Source organism: Tetrao urogallus (genome assembly GCF_951394365.1).
Source record: "Tetrao urogallus genome assembly, chromosome: 7".
NCBI classification, from domain to species: domain Eukaryota; kingdom Metazoa; phylum Chordata; class Aves; order Galliformes; family Phasianidae; genus Tetrao; species Tetrao urogallus.
This window is the reverse complement of record NC_136820.1, coordinates 29,424,466-29,444,391: the sequence shown is the minus strand read 5'-3', so window position 1 is coordinate 29,444,391 and position 19,926 is coordinate 29,424,466. Positions and strand designations below refer to the sequence as shown.

General features: G+C 38.7%; 1 protein-coding gene across 1 annotated transcript in view; it reads left to right on the top strand.

Annotated features, from left to right (window-relative positions):
* Nucleotides 1-829: 829 nt before the first annotated feature.
* The window catches only part of AKAP9 (A-kinase anchoring protein 9), a gene marked incomplete at its 3' end in the record, with an annotated part of 100,078 nt that continues 80,981 nt past the window's right edge, over nucleotides 830-19,926 (top strand). The window contains exon 1 of the mRNA XM_079538353.1: nucleotides 830-1,021. Coding sequence (XP_079394479.1) covers nucleotides 974-1,021 — 48 coding nt within the window. The 5' untranslated portion in view covers nucleotides 830-973. The remainder of the gene's footprint in view (nucleotides 1,022-19,926) is intronic.

The window sequence follows — 19,926 nt, the reverse complement described above, 5'->3', positions numbered from 1 at the left end:
AGGCTTGGCAGGAATGTGTGAGACAGAGCCATTCATCACAGCACCAGAAATGGAACTGACTTCATGAGCAACCAAAAGAGAAAGCACATAGCAAGCATGTGAATAGCAAATTTGCTATTCACTATGCAAGACGCACATTTAGGGGATGATATTAATCGAAAATTAAGCAATACAAAAAATACTGCTTTGTATCGAATGATGGGGTATAGAAATCCTATTAGCATTTAATAGCCGTGTGTCAAATTCCCCATTGATTTTAATACAACTGTTTCAACTTCTGTGACACGATGAGCGTGTGCTCGGTGGTTCAAGCAGGGGGATTGCACATCCTTTGTTGTCAGCCTTGCGCAGTATGACACAAAGCTCGTTCCTATCCCTCCACGGTTCAGATCCATGCTACGTGAAGCTGAGCCACATGTAGCTACAAGAAAAAACACTTAGAGAATCAAAACTGCCAAGATGAGCACTGCAGCCACAGAGGGCGGACCTGCGAGACCTCAGCGCTGCAGAGCGCGTGTAGCGTTAGCTCAGACATTAAAGGCACGCCGAGCAGCAGGCTCTTCCCAACACGGGTCCTTTGTGCGAGAGGCAGCCCCTCGCCCCGAGCAGGGCTGTGGAGGGGGTGTGCCATGCCGCTGCCCCCGCCGCTCCCCCCCGGCGGTGGGGTTCAGCGGTGCACGGCCGCCGCCGCCGCCTCAGAGCCGCCTCGGAGGGAGTGGACTGAGCCCGGGCCGGAGGCGCTGCGGTTGGGCGGGAAAGGATGGCGGCGGGAGGAGGAGCTGGCAGCCACGTCACTTTCCCCGGCCGCGTGTTTACGTGGAGATGAAGATGGCGGCGCCGGTGTCTCCGCCACGGCAGCTGTCGTCGCTGTGAGACGGGACAGGAAAGGACAGCGAGCTGCGCGTGTCTCGGCTGAGGGGGGTGTGCCCGCCTGCCGCCGCCCATAACGCTCTGCTCTCCCCGCACAGACGCCATGGAGGACGAGGAGCGGCTGAAGAAGCTGGAGGCTGGCAAAGCCAAGGTGGGAGGCGGCTGCGGCTCGACGGGGGCGGGGAGGCTGGGGGGAGCGCGGTCTGCGGGGCGCAGCGGGGCTACAGCGGGACCCGCCTCGAACAAAGCCGCGGAGGATGCGCTTTGTGCCGCCCTCCGGCGCGCACCCAGCTCCCGCCGTGGGTTCGGCTCGCCTTGGCTCAGCGGGACCGCAGGTGTCGCGACGGAGCCGGGAGGTGGCAGCCCGCGGCGGGGCGGGGAGGAGGGCTGACCGAGACACCCTCCCGTCTGCCTCTTAAGCCCGGGCAACTCCCTGTAAACCTTTAAGGAAGTTTATAGAAGCGGCAGCTGCTCCTGAGCGCGGCATTAATACCTCTTAGGGCCCGGGATTAGAGCTGCCGCCGGCGATGTGCCGCGGGCACCGCTCGGGGCGGGGGCCGGGGGTCCGGAGGAGCCTGAGGGGAAGCGCCTGCGTGGCCGGGGGCAGGACATGATGAGCGACGGCGGTAGGAAAATCAGGTGAAAATGAGTACCCTGACATCAGGCACCGTCTGGTCCCTTCGGGCGATTGTTGCTGAGTGACAGAGATCAGAGCTTTATAACGCTAGTAACTCACGTATGTACCCGGCGTGGCTGGAATCACCCCCAGCTAAAGCCTAAAGGGAAGGGCAGTCTGAAGATCCGGCTGTGAAATAGCGTCGTTGGCCTGCGCATGTAGCCGATGGAGACGGGTGTGTAGTTGAGCTGTGAAGCATTATGCTGCCTTAGCAAAAAACTTGGCAATTCTTTTGTTTCTGCTTCTTTTGAAAGGATGTTCCAAAAGCACAGGGGTAGAGTCTTGTAAGTGAAGCTGTAAGGAACAGGAACACCTGTTGGAGAAAACTTGGACCCCCCACAGTGTTTAAGTGCCACAAGAACCATGTGCTGGTTTGATTTGGAAGGGATCTGAAGGGTCTTTCAGCTCAGCCCCAGCCATGGCAGGGATGCGGTGCCGCTGTGCTGAGAGGCACCGGGCAGTGGCAGCAGCAGTGTACTCAGAGGCATCTAGGCTGGCTGATTCTTCTTCACAGAGAGAATAATGGGAGTAAATTTGCTAATATTTCAAAGCACAATGAATAATTTATCACCAGGTTTTTTTGTTTGTATTGGCCTGGTGTTAACATGGAAAATTACTGACAATTTCTGAGGAGTGAACCAGAAGTTGAGGCTCAAGAGGGAACCCCTATATCACTGAATCGCAAAAATGCAGGGTTTGGAAGGGACCTCTGGAGATCGTTGAGCCCTGCCCCCAGCTAAAGCAGGTTCCCTACAGTGGGTCACACAGAAAAGTTTCCAGGTGGCTGTTGAATATCTCCTATTTCCAGAGCAGTCTCTCTAGCCTGTTCTAGTCTCTGTTACCCTCACAGTAAAGTTCTTGCTCATATCTATATGGAACTTCCCATATTCCATTTTTCTGCCCACTGCCCCTTGTTTTATTGCTGCATACAACTGAAAAGAGCCTAGCCCTATTGACTTGACTTCCACCCTTTAGATATTTGTAAATAAGATTCCCCCCTCAGTCTTCTCTGTGCTGAACAGTTGCAGATGTCTCCACTGTTCCTCATAAGGGAGATGCTCCAGGCCCTAATCCATCTCTGCTGGACTGTCTCTATGAGTTTTGAACAGAGAGGCCCAGAACTGGACACAGTACTCCTGGGCAGAGGAGGGGGAGGATCACCTTCCTTGATGTGCTGGTCATGCTTTTTTATATTCCTGCTTGCTTTGAGAAAAGGCATGTGTGCATTTCAGTAACTTATTTTACACTTTAGGGACACCATCATTATTGTTGCCCTTCTTCTAGCCTTTTCTGGTTGAAACTTAAGAAATATATCCCTGAACACTTTAATATCCTATGGTTTTAGGCTTCCCCTGTGGTTAAAATCACTGCAACTCTTTAAATCTATACATATTTTACATAACAAGAGACTGTAAAAGCACTGTTAGCTTTTCAGATATTGCACTGGCATTCTCTACACTGTTTATCCTCCTTTTTCTTCTTTTTTTTTTTTTTTTTATTTAAAAGCATGAATAGTGTAATTAAATGTGTTGTACAGTGGAGACTGCGTCTCAGTCTTCCAGTGACGAGTGTCACTGCTGAAGAGAGAAAAGAGGGAACTGTGTTAGCGGAGAATGGAAGCAGGAGTTGCTACTGCAGCTGCTTTTCTCTTTTTTCAAGGATACAGGCACGTTCACATTCATGGTCAGTATGTCTCCCAGAACTGCTTTGCTCCCATGAATATTTTCTGCAAAATACAGCAACAAGCATCCAAAAAACTTTTGATCCTAACCATTGAAAGCTGTTTAAATAGCAGGAAAAATATGTTGAAATATATGTTCCATTGCTATACTGCAGGTACTTTGATGCTTCTTCTAGGAAAATCTAAACTTAAAATATAAACAGGACATTATAGTAAGTGTGGGATGAGTAGGAAGGCCAATGAGGGGTGCAGTGGAGATAGTAAGTACACTGCTAAGTTATTATTCAAAAATGGGACTTAGATTCCTAGGTCATTTTTCCTTTAAAAGTAGTGCCAAGACTCTGTGTGTGTGTGTGTGTGTGTGTGTTAAGCAGTGTGGTCTTTCTGGAAAACAGGCAATTTTCTCATCATAGTGTTGAGTACTAGCTGTGAAGTTTGGTTTTGTGTGAGCTTTGTTTTTCTGGATGTCTTCATATGATGCTGTCTCCCTACACAAATCTTTTGCAGAGAAGTCTATCACAAGTGCATTCTTTGCAATGGAAATTTCCTTGGAGTCTTCTTTGTAGTATTTTTGGAAATGAGAAGCAGCATTGTGAATCATACCTTGATTACATGGTGCTAAGGGTGCTCCAGCCTGACAGAGTAGGGCTCAGCCTTACCCGGGAAGTCATCTGAAAAATAGGATAAGCTCTTGATAGAGTTGTACCAACGTTTATGTGTATCTGCTGACTTTCTGGGACTGCTTCGTAACAGAGGTTTGGTGAAGTTGCAGCATACGTTATTCTGTCTGTTACAAACCTGCGATAGCAAGGGAGGCATGAAGTCAAATGTGGCTAATTATATGCTCTCTTTTCCAGACCTGTAGTCATTCACCATCCTTTGCCATACGATAAATGTGCTGGGTATTAACCCGGAGTTGATGAATGTCTGTTTACCTTAAATTGAAATGGTCTCTTTGTGCCTTTATAGAACTGCAGTCTCCTGAAACAAGCTTTTCTTTATTTAGAGCCTGAACTGATTATCTTTGATTATATTGATTTTATATATATATATAGATATAGATATAGATATAGATTGATATATATATTGATATATATATTATATATATATATTATATAATATATATATTATATATATATTGATTATATTGATTATATTGTTGACATTAATATTATATATTATATAATATATATATTATATATATATTGATTATATTGATTATATTGTTGACTGCCTGAGTTTATGTAGGTACACCTGATCCTGCAAAAGACAAGGGCTTGGTGGTGAACGTGTTGATTTATACGTGTGCATGCCTGTATGTATCAGTTTGCTTGGAAATCTCATGTAACATTAAAGAGGATACTGTTTGTGGTGGTTGAGTTTGTTAATTTTATGTATTTATTTAGCAGTTTAGGATCTAGCTTTCGTATCAGGATGTTGCAATGTTTTGATCACCTTCCAGATCTGTACACAGTAGTTTGCTAGTTTCAGAATGAAAATGTTGAGGACTCTGATTCCTCTGTAAGAAAATGCGTGAGGATTTTGACTGTTTATTTTTTAAATAAAATATTTTCATGTTCATAAATATATTTAGTATATTATTTTGTTTATAAATGTATATAATTGTATAGATATAATTATGTTAAAGGCAGACACTCTTATAGTCTTGCAATGACAGAAGCATTCCTGCCACATTGTTCTTCAAGGCACTGGACCTCGCAGCTATTAAAACTGGTTAAAATAAGAGATGTGGAACCATCAGCACCAAGTTTTAGAGAAGAGTCCAGTTTACAGTCTTGAAGGGGAGTAGAAAGGGTTCGCCCCAGCTGTATGCTTTTTTGTGGGTTTTTTTTTTTTTTTTTTGTGCTTTTTGTTTTTTTTTTTTGTTATGGGAGGTGGATGAGTGAAGACATTAATTTACTGGGTAGATTCTGCAGGTTGGTCTAGGATTTCACTTGCAGAATTAGTGAGTTCCATTACTCGCTGTCCTAACTTTCAAGAGCTCTGTGGGTATTTGTAATACATTCTTGCTGTAGTGCTTGAAAAAATGCAATAATTGTTGAACAGTCTTAAGAAATAAGGAACTGTCTACTGTAATTAAAATGTAATTAAACATATCTGCTCTGTTTGAGCACAGATGAGATGCTGTGACTGCAGTGAATGCTTTTTATCTATACCATGAGTCACTGAGTAGATGGGGCAGTGAAGTAGTTTTGGGAAGCAATGACGGCACTCAGTGGACAATTTATACAGGTTATATAACAAATCTGACAAGCCACCTTCACAAATTGAACAATAAAAAGAAATAATTGCAGACTTTGTCTTCTGGTCATGCAGTTTTCTGGTGTCTGAAGATGAGAATATATGTCATTAGAGCAGCACTGCTTAGGAGTCTGAGAATGTTGGCAGTTTGCTTTCACACATCTTACTGTCTTCAGGGCAGAGGAAGGTTTAACATCCTCATCTCTGGCCTTTTCAGGCTGAGAAATTTTGGATTTCTTAGAGAAAGCTGTTGAGTTGAACGTTTTTCTTGGGTTGTTTGTTTTTCCAGGTGTTTGGTTTTTGTTGTTTTTGTTTTGTGCATGTGTTTTAAGTTTAAGACTAAAGCAAAACATTAAATAATTATGTGCCACAGTGATTAAAGCTTTAATTTAAAACCCCCAGAAGAACTTAACGTATAGTTTGTGTTTATAAAACACAGCCTTTTAAATTCCCTGCAGTTTACTCAAGGAGGAAAAAAAAAAAAAGCAGCGTCTTACTGGTTATTAAGAGCTTTTCATCACAGAAAATGAATTAAATACATTGAAACCTTATATTTTGTGAAAGAGCTGGCCTACTAACATGTCCTCTTTTGCCTTTAGGTACAGACTATTCATTTTGTTTGTCATCTGTCTGCCTTCAGTAACCTGAACAAAAACGATTAAACAAACTCCTGGCAGAAGGAATTTCATTTTTGGTCTACATTTCCTTGCTCTGCTTTTCTCTTAAACCAAGAAATTATATTCAACCTTATCAAGAAGTGCTAATTTCATTATAAAGCCCTACTCATTGCTGTTTCTCATTACAAACGATGGAGGAAAGCAGCTTTATGGGTTGGCAGCCTTCAGAAAGGGAATGGTGCTGGATTGCATCTGTATCTGAAGGTGTTGTATGGGTACTACTGGACAAGAGAGAAAGAAACAGAAGGGGAAGGCAGGCTGACCAACAAAGGTGTGGGTGAGCTTTTGCTCAACAGATGTGATCTCAGACTGCCTTATCTCTTTGTTTAGAAAGAAGCAGGAGAGTGCAGTGAAACTATGAAAATGTGCTCTAACAAAGAAAAGAGCTTTTAAGATTGTTTATATGGGGGAAGCAATTTTCTTGCACCTGAAGATCTTCACAAAGCTGTGAGGATCCTGCCTCATTCCTAGGCATTCTTCTTGCGTGTCTTTAAGCTATTTCTCCTCCCAGGTCCTTTCAAACTTGTTATTTTGGTTCATCTTCATCTTGTACAGGCTTCAGTAGTCACTTTTGCATGTCTGTCAATTCTAAATGCAAATAGTAGGAGGTTTGTCTTTGTGTACTTTGATTAGGAATGTACTTAAGCTTAAGAACTGATTTCTGTGTCACAGAGAAAATCAGATACTGATATTTTTTGTGTGTGTGTCACAGATGCAAGGACTGAGTTACCCTGGAGATAAAGTGTCTTATTTTAAAGGTAGATAAGGCAGAAATTGCCTACGTGTGAGAGAGGGACTTTTTTGCTGTAGTTCAGAACAGTGGATGTCTTTGCATTTTATCATTTGTATACATTCGAGATGAAAATGTGTTTTGTATAATTCATTGTTATTAGGGTAATGCATAAACTTCAATTAAAGATCAGACTGAAAGGTAACCTTGTGAAATTGTATTTGGGACATAAATTCATCCTGTAATGGCAGAAAAGTTAATTGAGGTTGTTTTTTTTTAAAAAAAAAAAAAAAAAAATACTTAATTGTTCTGTGGGGTAATAGAACCAACCAATAGAACACCGTTTTCTCAGTTTTCCTTTGTGGGTGTTCTGGTTATTTTTGTTTGTTTCTTTCTTTTTTGAAAAAACAATGGGAGAAAAGTTAAATTTTTCTTGATTGTGTTCAAGTTTCTTCAGGAGTTCATGGGATCCCTGTAAAAAAAAGACTTGAAGTACTGAACTTGAGTTCTTTTATGGGCTGCTAGGATTCTTCCTTTTTTTAGGCGTGTTCTCCATTTTTTCTGCAGTTTTGTAGGTTTGAGCCCTATTTTCCTCACTCCAGGGATCTATTCTAGCTTTCAATACGGAGTTTAGTTATTCATCTTAAATTACCCTTTTATACAAAGCTCTAAATTACCTGTCTGCCATACAGTAGTGGTGAAAGGTAGGATGAGCTTGAAGAAATGCTTTGTTCTTATGATACAGGTAAATATCAATCCAAAATAACCTTTTTTCTATACCTAATCTAGAGAACACTGAATTGAATCCAAGATTCCCAGTGAATTTTACAAGAAAATGAGACAATTTGCAACACGGTGTTGTTAGAAACACTATGAAACAATGAATTGCATTTAAAAAAGGCAGTTGAGAATGTTTTCTTGCTGTTTCATGTGTGGTAAGAAAGCATTGCAGTAAGGAAAGGAGAAAACTTGCTCTTTTCCTATATTCAAGCATTTCTTTATGTTGACACTAGACCTGTCCTTGGTCGGCTTTCCAGCTACTTATTTTCTTAGTAAGGGTGTTGCAATAGCAAAACAGAGGCGACTGCAACATTTGTTTCCCTTGCTTATAACAGTGTCTAGACAAGTTTGTTTATACTGACTTAAAGGTAAGTGTGAGTGCCGATTTGAATTCCTCCTAAAGTGCTTTCTGTTGAGTACATCTGATATTTCAAGGGAGATGGATCAGACTTTTCGTCATATGTAGATTTTACTAAAGATCCCTGAATAGTTCCGTGGTTGTTTTGGTGTTTTTTGGTTGGTTATTTCCTCTAGTGTTGGATGGTTGTGGTTTTCTGTCTGTTTCTCCCCCCCACCACAAGGAAATATCCTAACAAATAGGTTCTTTTAAGTATTTGTATACAGAGATATTAACTGCAGATTGACATGGTTACTATAATACTATCACATCTTACTGCTTATGATAGTGAAAAATCTGATGGAAATGAGGACAAAAAAAAAAAAAAAGGCTTATGAAGCAGGTGCAACTTTGTTGTTTTAGCTTATTTACACTATAAGATTATGTACTAGTAACACAATTGTTGGGAGTCCTAATTAAGGGACTGAAAATGCTGTCTTAAATGTCTGTCCCATAACTAGGGAGTTAGATGTATTTCTACATATTAGTTTCTAGATCACTTATTTACTGGTACCAAGTAGTGTGAAACTTCAAATGTGCTCAGTTGTGTTGGTAAGTGTACCACGGTAAAACTCATCTGGTAATTGCAGTCTTTTGACTGTTATGTTGAAACGTGATTGAAATTTATCATGATGAAATACTTGCATGCTGCCTGCAAAGTGCTGGCATGTCATATTTTGTTAATGGTTCTTCTTTTTCCATTTCTGAAAAGAAATCTTAATCTGCATTGTTCACATGACTTTTTGAGAGCCTGACATTTTGTGTTGTGAAGTGAAAAAAGAAATATATGTAAAATGCTTAGATTTCTTAGAATTCTTGGTGTCTTAAAAAAAAAGACTGTATACTTCCACTTTCCCTGCTTTCATCAGGACACCAGCAAAAGCTTCCAGGAAGAACACTTTCAATAGTTGTGAGCTGAGCAAAAGTCTGTGAGAGTCTGGAAACCAAACACCAAGCTCAGCCACAATTGTAATGAACTCAATTTGTTGCATCATCACAAAGCAAACAGAATGTGATCTCTTGGACAGTGCTCCTAAACCTCAAAACTTGAAGAAATTTCTTTTCAACTTTTTTTTCAACTCTCCACAATTAGGGATAATAATTCTAAAAGGATGGTATAGTGTTTTGGTAATATTTCTAGGGGAAAAAAATGCATTTGATGAAAACTATTGGTAGGGCAAAATTGCAGTGTATAGCTAAAATTAGAATCCTGATCTAAAGAACCAAGACCAGTGGAGAGCTGAGGAGGCATTATAGTTGGAATTCTAAGACTGTGTTTCTATGTAAATACTGATAAAATACAGTGAGTAGAATAAGATGCTGAAGAACTTACTCAAAGCTGATTTTCCTGGCAGGCTATAAATTAACAGAAATGGTTATATCTTTATCCTTGGTTTGTTTCTTGAAGCTTTTACTTGTCCTTGCACTTATGCTTCTCTGTGAAGAAATCCTATGTGTCCAACTACAGAGCATGAGAAAATTATTTAAATGTTTTTAAAGCCATTTGTATTGCCAAAGTCAGCTGAATTAACATTGAGAATACGTATTTTCACTTAAAAGTTATATAGGAGAAATACCTACCACTGCAAGCAATGCTCTACAAAAATAATAAGTAAACTTTGCCTTCATATGGTCAGTACTATGTTGTGACAGCAAGCGTGGGTTGGTGTGTTTTAGAGAGAATGGAATTCCTGGTACAAGACTCATCAAAGGGTGATGTGTTTCCTAGGTTTTCTTCATTACTCAGAATGCATTCTATGAATTGAATTTTGCATTTAAATTAAGAAAGGGGGAAGAAAAAGTGAAGTTCGTAGACAAATAGCCTGGATTCCTCCGAACAATATCAGTGCCTTTTGTGAGCCCACTTTTCCCTCATGATTCAGCAATGTGTTATTAAAAAAAATAATAATAATAACATAAGCCTGTCAAAATGGTACATGTCTGTCAATTCTTGCATACTGAGCATGAAATTCGTACAGTTGGTTCCTCCCTCTCGTCTGCGCTTTCTCTCAGGGAGCTTTCTCACAAACCTGCTTTGTCTGGGGATTCATTCTTGCTCTGGCCATTCAGTCTCGGTTGCGCCACATGGTATGAATTCATGTAAGAGTAATATAAACAGAAGGAGAAAATGAGTTTGACTTGCTTAGCACTGTTTTATAATTTATTAAAAATAAAAAAAGGAGAACCCAACCTTCATTTGTTACAAAATGGAAATGATAAATTTTAGTTTCTACCCAGATTTAGAGCCCAGAGATTGCTACAGTTCCTTCCAGTAACTTCCTAAAGCTGGAGCAGACTACTTTGGAGATCTCAGCACTAATTTTTCTGAAAACATTGCCCTCTGTAACTGATTTGATGTCATCACGTCACAAGGAATGCCTGTCCTTCCTTGCTTAGCTTGAACAGAATTTAAACTGCTGATCTGTAGCTGAAAAGCTGATTGCCTTGTTGCCAAGGATGTAACCTTGCAAATTCTGTATCAGCTTCATGTCGCTTGTCAACTTGAAAAAGCTGATAGTCTTGTGCTGGTTATTAATAAAGCTGTGCTTACACATCCCTTATGTGTTCTGAGGGAATCCTCTTCCTTCAGATTTCTTAGTTAATGAGAAAGTAAATATAGCAAAAATATTCAGGTCTTATTGTGCTTTATTCTCTTCTTTTATGTATTATCTCTATCTTTAAATCAGTTTGTTCAGTTTTTGATTTTTAAATAATTCTGATACAGATTTTCGTTTTGTTACATTTTTCTTCAGAAAGGAAAAGACATGTAAAGTAGAAAAAAGCTCTATTTATGTGTTCTAAATAAATACAACTGAAATATATTACAGCAGAGTAAAATTTTTTGCCATTATATATTCTCTTTCCTCTTAGGATGAAAAAGGTTGAATTTACAAAAATCAAGGTAATATAAGCAGTACACAGAGACTCAAAGTAAATGAGTTATTAATGTGTTGGGTTTTTTTTTCCCAACAAATGCTCTCTTCAGCTCTTTTCAACCAAGTTCTAATAAACTCTTCTTCATTTAGCATATAGATTAAATGTTGCAGTGCAGGAGAAAAGAAAAATACGCACTGCTGTGAAGTGCAGGAGTCCTGCTGGTCAGGGAAAATATGCAGCCAGCTACAGCTCCTTTCTAGTAGCATCAACACAAACCAGAAATGACAAATGCTTCTTATATGTTTTTCTTCCATTAGCTATGTAGAGAAGTCTGGACAAAGCCTCTTTAGATGCAAATTCTCTCTATGCCTGTCCTTAGCTGCCTCGATCTCTCTGCATCTTTAAAGCTTTATACTCCACTTATGGTAGTCCTTTAAGTTAATGAATTAGAATTTGAAGCTGTGTATGCATTGAGTGTTATGGAAGAGTGAACTGCACTGAGTATTGATTAAGATCCTACAAGAAGCAGTGTTGCCTGTTGTCTTACTACAGCATTCTCCTAATTTTTGTTTGTTTGTTTTTTTTTTTTTGTTTTTTTTTTGTTTTTTTTTTTTTTTGTTTTTTCTTCTTGTAGGATTCTAATCAGTATTAATAATTTTTGAGAAACTGCTTGTTCACCCAACTCTGGCCCTCTGGAAGCTATAACAAAGCTTCATTAACACACTATAACCAAGGCTGCCATGAGCAGCAAGACTGCTTATAATCAGGAGATCTCAAAGTCCTTGAAAAAATTCCTCTTTAAAAGAAACAGACTCATCTAAATGAGTTATTTAGTCTAAATGTAATAATAAGGTCCCTGGGGATCTGTGTAATTACTGATATGGGAGTGCCTTTAGGTAAGTAAGGCTGATTCATACAGAATTTATTGTTGAAAGTCACTGTGGTGTTAAGATTCTTGACACTGCTGTCATCATACAAGCAAACTAAAGATTTCATCTAGTTATAATAATCATTTGGTGGTTAGGGCTAAATGAAAAATTGTTCTTAGAATTGTTTTTTTTTGGTTTTTTTTTTTTTTTTTTTAATGGCTTCATCTCAAAGTAGGTGGTCTTTCAAGCACAATCTTTAAGAGGTCTGTGTCACTCAGTAACTTCATTATTGTCTGTGGAAAGAATGCATGGCTATATGCGTGCAGCACTAAACTGAAGTGAATGGCAAACCCTGTGAAAAGGCTTAGAATTCATCGTAATCCTGACAAATGATCTGGTTACAAAAGGACATGGAAGCAATTCTCAAGGACTTTTCTGTCTCTTTAATGATAAGGACTGTTCTTGGACTTCCCAGGTCCCCAAGTGTAATGGCAGAGTTGGAGTGAATGAAGCATTGTGTACAGTATAGGTCAAGCTGGGAACTGCTTAAGCAAATCTGACGTACAAAAATTTATGGGACTGAGCGTGATGTATCCAATCATCCTGGCAAGAGCCATCTGCTGTCATTATGAGGCTCTTCCCTCTCATCTTTGAAAGTTCATAGTAATTAGGAGATTCCAATGGAGCAGAGAAAATAAACATCAAACCTGTCTTGAGGAAAGTCAAGAAGGAGTATGTGGGGAGCTATAGGAAGGTCAGCCTAGTTGTGGTGTTTGGGAAGAATATGGAACAAGAATATGGAAGCTGGTTTTGGGTACAAGGGTGATAGTTTATCAAATGCAAGTTAATTGTCTTCCACAATGAGATGAGTGCACAAGGAAAGAACGTTGTTGTTTATCTTGACTGTAGGAAAACATATGATCTTTTATAACCTTTTCGCAATCAAAATGTAGCTGGATGTCTTGGATGAGTTGGTAGCAAGGAAAGTTAGACAACTGTTGGGACTGCTGTGTTCAGAGTGATAATACAGAAGCCATCTGGTGTCCAGTAGTGTTCTTCAGATATTGAAACTGTGGCCAGTACTGTTTGATATTCTTGTTAATGAAGTGGAGAAAAGAGTGTGCCTTCAGCAAGTTCAGAACTAAAGTTAGAGAGAGCAGTTAATGAATTGAAGCAAAGGACTTTGTTTCAGAGAGATCTTGACAGTGTGGAGAAATGGGCTGCGCCCCCCCCATTCCCAATGGGAAAAAGAGGAATTTGAAGTTTTCATTTTGATACTGGGATGGAACAGTAGTCTACAGCATCCTTCACGGATTTAAAACAAAAGTGTTGTTTTGTGATTGAACTTCAAGTTGAAGAAGGGAGAGAAGATGATACAGTATTCCCCAGATTGGAGCTAGAAGTACAGAATACTGTGTTATGTGTTTGCTTATACCAGCGAGGGCAAAGCCGGACTGCCTGTAGTTGTGCTGAGTCTGCTGGGGGGCAGTGATTCCTTCATGCAAACAGGGCTCTGTACATTTGCTGTCCAAAGGTTGAGTCCTTTGTATTTTTAAAGTGTTAAGATTTCCACCAGCACCTTGCATACTCATCTACATAGAGTTCTTTTGCTTCAGTGTTATCTTATTAACAAACACCAACAAATTAATGTCTGCCATTTGTATGCATGTACGCGTATCCCCTGTTTAGAGTTTTCTTAACTTTTCAAAGTTAACATCTTTTTTTCTTAACACTGAATACAAAAAAAAAAAAAAAAATTAAAATATATTCCCTGACCTACCTTGAATTCATGGAATGTTTTAAGTTAGATGAGACTGATGGATGTAGCCTAAACCCCTCACAGCAGAGCCAGCTTCGCAGGAAGGATGGGTTGCTCAGGTTTGTAACTAGTCTGGTCTGAGCGTCTGATGGGAGACAGGTTGCTTAAACCTCAGTGGTGTGGTATTAAATTCAGTCACTCATAATAGGTTAATACTTCTCAAAGAAGAACTTACAGTGGTTTGAGTACTATCATCTCGTATCCAGTAAAGGTGGTCAAGTGTTACATGCTTTGATTTCTTTTAGAACATTAATATATTACATTAGGAATAAAAAGTAAGAGTTTACAAAGTAAAGTATTCCAAAGTAAAGAACTATGAGGTGGAGGGCTATGTGGATGTAGATGTAGTATTGCTTGACTTGTTTTCAACAGTTCTTTCCAACAGAAGCTGTCCTTATTCTATGTGAAAAATGGACAGTGTTCAGTGAGTGATGAAGGTGGTCATATTAAATAGATTTGAGGAACTTGTTTATATAATGTTTGGTGAATCAGTGTTTGTCATTTTTCTTACAGTCTTTTCTAGGATGCTTATTGTTAACATTATAGATGTATTTTGCCCGTAGGGAGAAGTCAATCATCTTGTTATCATTCCAAAAAACACAATATTTATGAGGAAATTTGTTTTCTTGTTACTGCACACCTGTGAGTCTGCCTGTGTTATTATCCAAATTTGGAAAAAATTATGTCATTTTCCAATGCTGTGCTCAGTCTTTTAGGCCACGTTTGTTACTGCTAAGCAAATGATGTATTTTCTGCATTTCACAGTAGCTGTCAGCGATCAGCTCACCAAAGAGCAAACAACTGGGAAGCATCATTAGAATTTTGTTTCTGCGTGCCTTTTTTCATATCTGCTAGTATGAGGGCTGTCATCCCAGGTGGTAATGGGCTGATGTGGTCAAATACTGATTGTAGACTGCTGGAAACCAGCACAGCTAATCCTTCGCAGCTTTCCTATTCCTTCCCATGTCATTTTTTCATTGCAGCATATATTGTGTGGGTTTTTTTTTCCCTTGTGTTTCTTTGCTGATGGTGTGAGCCGTATTTTAAATGCACATACTCTTGTTTAGCAATTCAGATTTTACTTATTCTGTTATTCCATTCTATACTGCATCCTTAAAGAAAGTGATCTTATCAGTGCAACAGATTTATCATTTTTAATATTAGGCAGCAAAATGACAATCAGTTAAGATCATTCCTAATACTGCTTCACTTTTTCTTTGCTTTCCAAAATGGATCTCTAATTTGGGGTGCTGCCTTCATTACTACATTTAAGGGAGATAATATATTTTTTTTAATTTGTGTAATAGTGTCCATGTAACTGTATCTGCATAGGAAAAATGGGTTAAATATTTTATTGGGAACCTACTCAAATCATTGTACTGAATGCCATGAAACTGATCAAAGTAATTTTTTTTCTGGTGTTTTTTTTTCCCTACAGTTGCAAAATAAATGTAACCATTCTGCTACTTGTTATCTCATACATAAATGCATCAGAATATAACTCAGTCTGTTAGTACTCAGAAGTGCACATAGTTTATATTTAGGATCCCATTGCTAGAAGCACTAGAATCATTGCTTCATGAGGCTTTACATTTTCTGTTTTTTAGTTTGGTGTTAAAAGACCACTCTTTATAAAAACGTCAAACGTCAGCCTGGACTCTCCTATGCATTAGACAATTAGTAAGCAAAGACAGTGTCTCTGTTACAAATACAGGCTCGGGGTTGCCAGTGACTTGATGGACAAGCGCTGTGTGGGGATATTGGCAACTGTTGCTTTTGCATAGTTTTGTATTTTTACAGTTGGTTTTTAACTGGCAAGCACAGATGGCCGTAGACTGTGATTTGTGTGTGTTTCTGAGTTGGAGAAAACATTTGTGCAGTTGTATTTAAGTTGCATTGTTTAAATATCGTATGTTAACTACTCTATATGTTTTTTTAATTGCTGAGCTTATAGCACGGGATTTTTTGAAACCAACTACTTTAATATTTTTTTTAATGATATGAAAGGCTTCTGTATCCAGCCTTTGCATATTTTGAACATTTTGCTCTTAAGTGATTTCTTTGAGTTATCAATGTTATTTTGTCACATTGCCAACTTTATTTTGCTCCTGTGAAAATTTATTAAGTTTGGCACTGCAAAGCCTTTCTCTTGCTGTGAATGAAGGATGTTCTACCACAGTCAGAAGCGATTGCTTCAGTGGTACTTCATGAAGCATTGGGACTGTTCTAGCTCAGAGTTCAAGAGCACCTTAGAGAAATGCTGTGACGTTTGAAGGATCAGGCTGGTTCTGCACAACCCAGGAAGTTCAATATACTATGTAACTTTTTTTTTTTTTTTTTTTTTATCAGAAACCTAGCAAAAATGAGAACTAAATCAATTTTCTATGATGTAAATTCATAGCTTTAGTTGCAATCTATCCTTTGATTTATAGATGTTTATAGAGGAGCTAGGACAATTGTAATTTTCTTTCAATTCAAAACAAACAGTAATATGAATCTGAGCCATTTTGTAGTAGTATATTTTTTTCATTTATAGGAAAACAGTGGACTGCTTCTCCCTGAAACTATACACCTTTGTGACTTTAGGGTTCCCATAAAATAAACACATGGTTCCTGTTTTGCTGAAGGATAAATTACAGTTGACTGTGGGTAGGAAGGATTTTAAGGAGAAAAAGGTCCAAATATTAGACAGTAAAATAACTTCTTTCATTCTTTTTACCAGTAGAAATCCTTTCTTTCTATCCATGACTACAGGAACATAGATTTTTATTTAGTCTTACCTTGTGCTTAGGGGAGAGACTCTTAGTTTTCCAGTGCTTTGTGGTGTCAGAATGCTTTCCTATATTTCGTGGGGAAGAATGGCAGGATGTGGGGGGGAAAAAAAAATACTGAACAAGATAGAGATTTAGTTAGTACTAGCATGTAGTATATGATGACACTGTTGTCTTTGCTTTTTGGACTACTACTGTTCTGCAAGGCATTTATTTTCACTCAATTTTTTTTTTTTTTAAAGACCCAAATAGACATACTGAAATGCTTAACCTGTTACGGCATTGCGATTGTTTTCTGAAAATAAATTGTTATCCTGAAAGAATTCCAGGGGATTAATTAAATGAATCTCCAGCAGCTGATTTAACTATGTATAGTTATATAGCTGATATAAGAATACGCTCATTGAAGAACAGGTGCTAAAACAGTTGTTTTAAGAAATAACTACATAAGCAGTGCTCAGATTGGTGATAATTTCTTTAAGTGTTACAGGAGGTAACATGCTTACTGATATGTCTGATGTCTGTGCTATTTCCAAAAGTTCAAGTTCTGAATGCATTGATTTGATGCCTATGTTTGTTCACTGTATTGCTGCTATTGCTTCTCTTTAGAAGCCCAGTTGAAACTCATCTGTAATGTCCATTGCCTAGTTCTTTATTTCTCTTTCTTGTGGCGTATATTATATTATTCACTTACACATTCTGTTTTAATTGTGAAAATGAAGCACTGTTCTGAGGTTGAAAATAAATTAATCCTGGTTATTGTTGAGTTGACTTGCAGAAATGAACTGCGGTAAATGTAAAGTTCAATGTTGTAATTTTGCTGCATCACAGTACCATAAGAAAAAGCAGTCATAAAACTAAATGCTAGTACTAATAATAATTGTAATGCTTCTGTAACGCGGAGACTTTCATTTGCCTTCTGTTTAGAAGGCTGTCATATATGCCTTTAAAACAGCACCAGTGTTAGCTAATAGCACCTCATCTACATTTACGTCAGGTTTAGCGTCCTGTGCTGTCCTTGCATGGATGCCATAGCTGAAGTCGCTCGGTTCCTTACGCAGATACCAAAACACCCAAGGGTCCAGCTGAGCAGTGACTTGTTAGCCGTGAGTACATACTGTTCAGTTGCTGAGGGTCAGTACTTTTGTGAACATAAACATGGTGGCGTGTGGAAAATCTTTGTGGTGTTACAGACAGTGACTTATTTTTGTGACTCCTTTGAAGACTGTGACAGCATGTAAAGTTGGTCAGTGCCTGAGGTTGTATACTGATACTTTCGTTTCTGAAGAGCTATGAGATGTTCCTGCAGTCCAAAGAATGGTAGTGTAACTGTATGAAAAGCAACTAATGCTCTTAGAGTACCCAAATCCTTAAATTAGGATTCATCAGTTAGTTAATATACAAACCTATCTGCTGGGTGCAGATTTTGAAAACTCTGTCATGAAGTGTGAATGTATGGTAACGGAATGGCAAGGCAGTGATGTTTTCTGGTTCATCTTCAGAAGTCTGTGGGAAAAAAAATGGTATGATACATGTCAAAAACTAACGGTTTAAGAAAGTAAGAAATAAAACTCCTGTTTTCTATTATTTTCTCTTGTAAGAATAAAATATGACTAAAACATTTGTGTCTCCTTTGTTAAAGTTTATTTCATCAGATTCTATGTCTAATGTGGAATCTCCTAGTTTGGGCAAGCTGAATAATTTTTTAAAAAGCTATGGGAGGAGAGAAGGGAACATTTTTCCTTGTTGAGAATAGAAAGATTTTCATTAACAGTGTGATGGTTCCTTTTCTTTCCCCACCTCTCCTCCAGATATTGTTTCAAAAGGTTGTAGGATGTTGACATCTGAGTTTGTCCCTATGCCATTGCTGTTTTCAGCCGAGCTGAAGAAAACTTCAAAATCCAGTTTACAATTAAAGCTGACATTATTGATCATCTTTCTGGAACAAAAGGAGTGTGTTTCTATCAGTATAACTTCCTCTTTGCTTCTCTTTGCCTGCCCATTATTACCAGCCCTTTGAAATTCTGGCCAGAAGTGTAGGACAGAATGTACCTTGTGAGCAAGCCCAACAGCTTATCTCCCTCTCTAATATAGAGTGAAAGTGGCTCTGCTTTATCTCTGCTCCCATGGCCTTGTTGCAGCAAAGACTTCCTATATGTTTCAGGCCTCTTCCACTAATGATCTGCGCTTTTTTATAGAGCAGCATGAAACAAGCTTTCTGTTGCCCTCTGGTTTTTGTCACAAACTGGTTGTCCCAGTCCACTGATTTCCTCTTCATTTTGGGGGAGTACTAACACAATTTGGACGCTTTTTTTCACCATCTGTTTGAAGTTCTTGCACTCAGTAGAAGAACAATAAAAAGTCAGTAGAGCAATATAAAAAAAAAAAAAAAAAAAAAAGTATATATGTGTAATAGTAAATTAATTAAAGAGACCAATCAGGCTATTTGGTAATAGCTAATTTGTTTTAATTGGACTTTTCTCATAGCAGTGCAGCACCAAAGCGTGCTTGGTCTACTTCAGTCTTTGTCATTATAACCACACTTGAAAGTTAAGTGTATGAAAATGCTCTCATTGCTTACCCAGAAAATAACCCAGCTGTAATGAACTTAGCTGTTCCTCGGTCTGTTCCTATTTAAATTCTTGGGACATAGAAGACCAGACCAGATCAGAACCACACTAATTCAGAGGCTTTCCAGCTCACAGAGCCATCTGGAGGGGTTCATTCAAGTTCAGTGCCCTTGGTTATTAGCACTGGCATCAGTACTGTCTGAATCAATACAGACTGCTAAAAAGATGGAGAGAGTTGCTCTGCCTCCTGTTGCTCCCACTATCTTGAGTTGTTCTCCATGGTACTTCAGCTGGTGATCCTGCAGGCCTTGTGCAAGGCACTGCTAAGGAATGGCTGTTTCTGAAGGTGGAAGTCTCAAGCTCTCATGAACTACTTAAGTTTCCACAAAGAAGACATTCTGAGGTCTTGCACATCAGTTGGGAAAATCTGACTGTGAGTGCCACATACTAGTGAGCAGAAATATCTTATTCCTGGGTGATTTTCTGCTTCATTAAACCTAATGTTTCTCATTTATTTAAATGAGCATCTTCTGAAATGAACAACTAAACTAAAGTGTCATTTGCCTCAAAAGATAACCGGAATGAGACTTGCAAAGAACATTAATTATTTACTAATAGTATAATTCAGCTTTCCAGCTATGACACATGAATGTTGAGCATATTTTTAAGTTTCTTATTTAAGTACCTACATTCTGTAGGTTTTTATCTCAAAATTTGGAAAGAGTTATGATTCTCTCCTACTAGGTGATCAGTGGAATACAATAAATCTAAGATTTTGGGGTGACTTTAAATCAATCACTAGAAAGAAGGCTGTCTGTCTTCTGTATTTGATTATTTTCCATTCATCTCTCTCTGTCATTCTTTCCTTAGGATAGGTATTGGAATCTTGGAAACTGTAGGCAGTACTATAAATTTGTTCTTGAGTAAGTACTTTGAAAATGCAACCT